The sequence below is a fragment of the Onychomys torridus genome, chromosome 4 (genome assembly GCF_903995425.1).
Source record: "Onychomys torridus chromosome 4, mOncTor1.1, whole genome shotgun sequence".
In the NCBI taxonomy this organism is placed as follows: domain Eukaryota; kingdom Metazoa; phylum Chordata; class Mammalia; order Rodentia; family Cricetidae; genus Onychomys; species Onychomys torridus.
The window spans coordinates 51712413-51719064 of record NC_050446.1 but is presented as its reverse complement, the minus strand read 5'-3'; the positions used below and the strand labels follow the sequence as shown (position 1 = coordinate 51719064).

Genomic DNA, 6652 nt, shown 5'->3' with positions numbered 1-6652 from the left:
CCTCACTTCTCGTGTCTTCTCGTCTCCTACCTGGATCTATTTGTCTGCTCTGAAGTCGCCTTCATTACCCACTGACAGGAGCGTGTATTTATTTGCTTATAAACCTGTTACAATAAATGATTATTCGAACGGCGTCATTCGTACCTTAATGACGAGCGGGCGCTACTTTTTGATGAATGACATCTCCGACTCGGAAGGATGTATGGGTCATTTTGACCAGTCATTCCCTCGCTCTGGCATCCCACAATTTTTCCGCCTCCCTCCAAAAGAGATAATAATATTTAGAGCCGCTTGCTGGGGCTGAATGAGAATCAGTCCTAGGCGCAGCCCATCATTAAGACGGGACAGCCAGGCCACTGTGACAATTTTTTAGAAAGCTGAGATGATGGAAAGAATAAGAAAAGAGATGATTCTGATGGAGAGAGGGCTCCATAGCCCTACTGCCGCCAAGAGGTTCTCCAATTTGTCGGATTCGGCTGGCAGTGCTGTGCTGGAGGCCTTGGAAAATTCGCAGCACCCGGCTCGCCTCAGTCCGCGCCTGCCGTCCGCTCCCCTGCACGGCGCCCTGGGAGACCTCCCCGCCAAGGGCAAATTCGAAATAGACACTTTGTTCAACCTGCAGCACCCGGGCAGCGAAAGCACCGTCTCCTCCGAAATCGCCTCCGCCACCGAGAGCCGCAAGAAGCCTGGTCATTACTCAGAGGCGGCCGCCGAGGCCGACATGAGCAGCGACGTGGAGGTGGGCTGCTCGACACTGCGCTCCCCCAGCGGCCTGGGCGCCGCGCCGCTCAAGGAAAACAATGCTAAAGGTAACCGGGCAGCCCGCGGGCTCTAGCCGCATGCCCCCAGCGCCCTCGAGGGCCCCGCCACTTCTTCCCACACCCTGGCGAGTCTCTGACTCGCAACTAGAGTGCTGCACAGAATTGGCCGGGGCAGGGGAGGGACGCATGCTGGGGACGGTACCCTCTGGCTCTGCTTTTTGAGCTTCCTAACACAGCCCGGGCCTGTTGGAGCCTCAGGAAGGAGCCAGGCCCGCTGGCCCAGGCTCCTGCCCAAGTCGGAGCAAATGTTTCGGCTTGCCGATCTAAGACCCTGGGCGAGGCGATATAGTTGCGCATTTGTTCCTGGGGAAGGGTGCACTGGGCAGGGAGGGCCTCCGAACTCTGCTGCCTCTGGAGCCCCCGGGCCCGGGTGGAGGGGGAACTGCTCTGGATAAATCTGAGACAGTCTGGCCCTGCACCTCGGCTTCAATCAGCGGTGGAAAAGAGTTGAAAAGTAGGCAACCCCCCACCCCCACCCCCTTACAAGCTGGGGTTGAGCTGCAGATGCCTTGAAAAAAAAAATCTCAAGATATTTTAAACCCAAAGGCCGTCAAAGAGAGGTAGGAGGCCGTCCTGTGGTTTCCAGACCATGTCAAAGCCACAGCTTCTCAAACTGCGTCCGAGGTAGGCATTTTCTTTCCCTCGGCCGATTTTCCTACCAAGTGGAAATTTTCTAATTATTGAGGAAAAAAAAAAAAAAGAACAACCACCTTACATTCCGTTTCTATTATTTGGTTAGGAAGGGCTCCCCCCAAACTTCATTGATTCCATTAACGGCAGCAATTTGTAAGCCTGACAGACCCCATCAATTCTGACAGCGACTTTCCTTTCGGGGAAAGCACTGCGGCGGCCACCAGTTAGCAACTCCAGCTCAGGGTTCTCGGCCCCCCTACGGCTGCTCATGCTTTGTGGGTTGTTTGCTTGCTAGGGTACTCGGAGAGCGGCTCGGTCGCGGGCGCCACGACGTCGGCCTCGGGCTCGGGCCTCGGCAGTCTGCATGGAGGCGGCGGCGGCGGCGGCGGCGGCGGCAACGGCGGGGGTGCGGCGTTGGGCGGCTCCGGCTCCGGCTCCGGCGCCGATCAGGTGCGGCGATACCGTACGGCGTTCACCCGTGAACAGATCGCGCGCCTGGAGAAGGAGTTCTATCGGGAGAATTACGTGTCTCGGCCCCGCCGCTGCGAGCTGGCCGCAGCGCTCAACCTGCCCGAAACCACCATCAAGGTATCGATTCGGGCGCAGGCCTGTTCAGGCCTCCCTCGGGGCACCTGGTTGATGTCCCCCCCACTCTTTTTCTCCTTTTCTGGGTGGCGAGGGTTAGCTGTGGACGTCCACCGGGGTTTGTCACCGAAGGAGTAGGCTTATTTATTTCTCCTATACGAAATCCCAGTCGGTGGGCAGGCCCGGCTGACCCGAGATGGCGTCCTGAATGGCGAGGCCCATGCTTTAGATCGACTCCCCCGCCCTGCTCAGTTCTGCGCAGCGGCTACCCAGGTGCCCCGTCGCCTGTGCCCAAGGTCCTACTTTGCCTTAAGCGGCAAGGCAGGCTGTTTTTTGTTCCCCTGGCACAAACCCGAGGTGAAACTTTTCATTCGCTCCTGATCTTGGAGATTTATTTCTAACATAAACCGTCAGTATCTGAAGAAAAGGTTACAGTATTTAAAAAAAGAAAAAAATCGATTGGATTGAGAACGTAGTTTCCTAAAGAATTTTCCTCCTGGGCAACGTGAAACAACGAAATTTTTCTTGTTTATATATGTGTATATATAGTTAGGTTATTAATTTTTATTATGCATCCGTCAGAAATGGCTGGAAACTAGGTAGGCTTGGTAAGCATTTCAAGGAGCATTCGACTCTCTAGCAAAAGAAGCTACCCCACGGGATAAGACACGGGTATAGGAGTCCTCCAGATTGATCGGGCTTTCTTTCATTTAGAGTTGTGACGAATGATGTCTTTATTATTAGATAGTATGCTAGGAGGGTAGAAAAGTTCCCTTTCTAGGTTCCGGGCACATAGCTTTTCGCCACTCATTTAAAGCAAACGATTCCTACAAAATCATCCTTTCAATACCCTCATCGGACCCATACCCCTAGGGAATGGTCCTTGCAGCTCCGAGGGCTCAAGGCCTGGAGCCGCTACCTCTCAGTAAAAACCAGAGACAGCCTCTCTTCAAAGGCTGCCCGGAATCCCCGTGCAAATCCCGGGATTGACAGGCCGGTGTTCAGTGAGGCTGGGCACCGGTGGGTGGGTAGATCGAGGGAAATAAAAGGTTGGTTTGGGATGAAGAAGGGGGAAAAAAAAGTAGCAAGTGTAGAGCCAGAACCTGAGGAGTGGCCCTGAACAGGAGAGGAGACTCTGGGCTGTGGAGGGTGTGTGTGCCCTAGGAGGCTGGCAAGTTTCTCTGCACCCCGTCCCGTCTGGGAGAAGTAGGCCAGGCTACTCTGGGACCCGGCAAGTGTTCGGAGACCCTGGGCGGGGGGCTGGAAACACCCAGCGCTCCCTAACGCGGGCCGTGGCGTGGCTGTCCCCGCAGGTGTGGTTCCAGAACCGGCGCATGAAGGACAAACGGCAGCGCCTGGCCATGTCGTGGCCGCATCCCGCGGACCCCAGCTTCTACACCTACATGATGACGCACGCGGCGGCCACCGGAAGCCTACCCTACCCTTTCCACTCGCACGTGCCGCTGCACTACTACCCGCACGTGGGCGTCACCGCGGCCGCAGCCGCCGCGGCCGCCTCGGGAGCGGCGGCGGCGGCCTCGTCGCCCTTCGCCACTTCCATCCGTCCTCTGGACACCTTCCGCGCGCTCTCGCATCCTTACTCGCGGCCCGAGCTGCTCTGCAGCTTCCGCCACCCCGGGCTCTACCAGGCGCCGGCGGCCGCCGCGGGACTCAACAGCGCGGCGTCGGCTGCGGCGGCGGCGGCGGCTGCAGCGGCAGCGGCCTCCTCGGCGGCGGCGGCCGGGGCGCCCCCCAGCGGCAGCTCGGCGCCCTGCTCGTGCCTCAGTTGCCACAGCAGCCAGTCTGCAGCCGCCGCCGCCGCCGCTGCAGCGGCCGCGTTGGGTTCCCGGGGCGCCGGGGGCGCCGGGGGTGGCGGCGGCGGGGGAGCCGCGACGGCGGGCGGCTCGGACTTTGGCTGCAGCGCCGCGGCGCCGCGCTCCGAGAGCGGCTTCTTGCCCTACTCGGCCGCGGTGCTCAGCAAGACCGCCGTCAGCCCGCCCGACCAGCGGGACGAGGCGCCGCTCACCAGATAACTACGCCGCCGCCAGGGGCCGCGCCTGCCTCTCGGCGTGCGTCCCCTCGGGGCATCCCTCCTCGCTTGGCCCTCGGCTACCGCTGCCGCTAGGGGGCGCCCCGGGGCACCGGAGGGCGAAAGACATCTGCCCGAGTTGGGGGGGAGGGGGAAGGAGCCCGCGCGAAGGCCTGGAGGGGTCCCCCCCCAAATGATCTCTATTTTTGTATCTCCAACCTAGCTGTTCCCCACCCTCAACCCTACGCCTTCTAATCGTGGCTCCCGCTTTGTAGGCCCGGATTTCCGTCCGTCTGGAGGCCTTGGTCTCCGGGAAGACAAACTCCCCAAGGCCAGTCACACTCCAGGGTGACCAGTCCCGGCTGATCACCCACCGGGCCCGAGTCGCAGTGGCTAGAAGCCATGGGACAAAGCCGTGACAAAGGGAGAGAGATTGTGTGTGCTAGTCCTGAGCGAGGGAGCGTTACCCCCGAGATTCATGCTGCTGCTCTTTTTCTTGTCTTTAAACGAGGGGGAGAAGGAAAGGCAGGTTTTCTCAGTCTCAGCTTGCTAAGGGGCCTTTGTCCGAGGGGAGCAGGAGGATGAAGTGTGAGAAGCCACAAGGCAGACGGAGAGTGCATGATATCTTTCACAGCGCTGCAGGGCTGCTGCGGTCTTCTCCAAAAGGACAAAGCCCAGGTGGGAAAGGGTGGCGGCCGACCGCGCTTCCTTCTTCTCTCCAGTCCACTACAGTTCCCTTTAGCCTTTGGTTTCAGTGCTTAGGAAACGGAACGGCTCTTTCTTTGCATATTTTATGTAAAATGTAATGGGTAACGAGGTTGCCACAGCCAGGCCAGGGAAGGAAAGGGAAACCCAGAGAAGGTGAGGGCCAGCCTGACAGATCATTGTAGTTTATGAAGAGGCATTTTCATCTCAGTTTTCCAACTGTCGAGTCTCACTCGATCTGGGAAATACTTGAATCTCTAGATAAATGGTAATATCCTAAGACGTTCCTTAGACACTTTTATGAGTTCGAACTCTGTATTCCTCTCGACCCCTCTCTCCTTGTTTTCCTTTTTCTCGGGTAAAATGGTTCTTGGCATATTTCTCACGCATGTCTATTGCCTTCTTCTCTGCAAAAGCCACCGCTGGGTTGCTGAAATCTGTTCTGCCAACCCTGGCTACAGGGGGGTTTCCTTGAACTTGAAGAAAGGTACATCAAAACCCACCAGTGTTAACTGCCACGTCAATTTTGATGCTAATAATGTGCAGATTATGACGAAAATTGCCAATCATGCTCTCTGATGGACCTCCTTTGAATGTGGAATTGGAGAAAAGTTCCCCGCACGGAGACCTGCTGTCAAGTACTAACAACCCGCTAAGGGAAGTCATTAGGAGAGACGGATAAGAGACTCGGTACATAAAACATTGTTCTTGGTGCATAGAATGTATGCTATTTAATGTTGTCTCTGTTACCTGAAGTGATTTCGCAGAAGAAAGCCACGTTCTTATCATCTCAATTGCCAATTTTCATTTTGGTAACTTGGACGCCCTGGGTAGACTTTTCTCTGTTAAGTTGATATTCCACCAATGTGAACAGCCTCATTAAATCAAGCCCAGATATTTCCATAATGCTCCCCGCAGAGCCACTTCGCTCCCCACGTAATGAGATTTTCTGAAGAGTTGAAGCCCTAAAATAACTTGCATGTTTAGGCCCAGCAAAGTGGGTATATGTGTGTATGCAACCTGCGTGTGTATGTGCATATATATGTATGCATATGCATATATATATTCGTGCTCTTAAATACATATATAAGAGATACACACATCCATATATACACATTGGCGCATTTTATGTGATTTATTTCAAATTTGTTTCCTGGCATATTGTTGTTATTTTTAAAGACACTGGATTTTAAAATTTCAATTCCTGAGGATAGATTTTTTCATTATATGTTGAAATAAATAATTTTTTCAGGAAAAATTATTTTTATCAAGTGGAAAAGATTTCAAGGGGAAGCAGTATTTCAAAACTCCTGTTATCTATTATGATATTTCCATAAAATATTAGAGAACTTCCCAAGGAAATAACAATGATCTAAAACTCAACTTCTTTTTTTCTAAAGAGATGAGACTACTTATGTAAAATAATGATTATACCAGCTCGTATTCACTAAGTTTACATTGAAAATATTAATATATAATTTAAGACTAAATAAAATAAACCAAAAGATGGTACCCTTTTATCAGCTTTACCTTTCTAGATTGTTAAAGCTCTTTGTTATGGCCAGCTATCAGATGTACATAAGGTACTTTAGGCAATAATGTTTACATTCCCCTCCCAAATATATATGATTGATGAGAACGCTGGTTGGTAAAATGAACATAAATTCATCTTATGTTAGGTTCATTGGATCTGGCTAGTATAATAAGATAAAACTGTAAATAAAGTCTTAGTGCTTTAAATATTGCTGGCTGTATGAACTCACTGTAAGATATTTTACAAATGTGCAATAATTATAAAGCTTTGTATATTACGTTATTTATTGTGTTTGGTCATGTAAAATAAATGTTATTTAAATCAGAGCAATTTTATTTGTTTAAG

General features: G+C 52.8%; 1 protein-coding gene across 1 annotated transcript; it reads left to right on the top strand.

Moving 5' to 3' along the window:
• Positions 1-247: 247 nt before the first annotated feature.
• Positions 248-6631, top strand: Evx2 (even-skipped homeobox 2). The gene is made up of 3 exons (XM_036183224.1): positions 248-809; positions 1750-2042; positions 3353-6631. The coding sequence occupies exons 1-3, from the start codon at positions 383-385 to the stop codon at positions 4070-4072; spliced, it is 1440 nt and encodes a 479-aa protein (XP_036039117.1). The 5' UTR covers positions 248-382; the 3' UTR covers positions 4073-6631.
• The last annotated feature ends 21 nt before the right edge of the window (positions 6632-6652 follow it).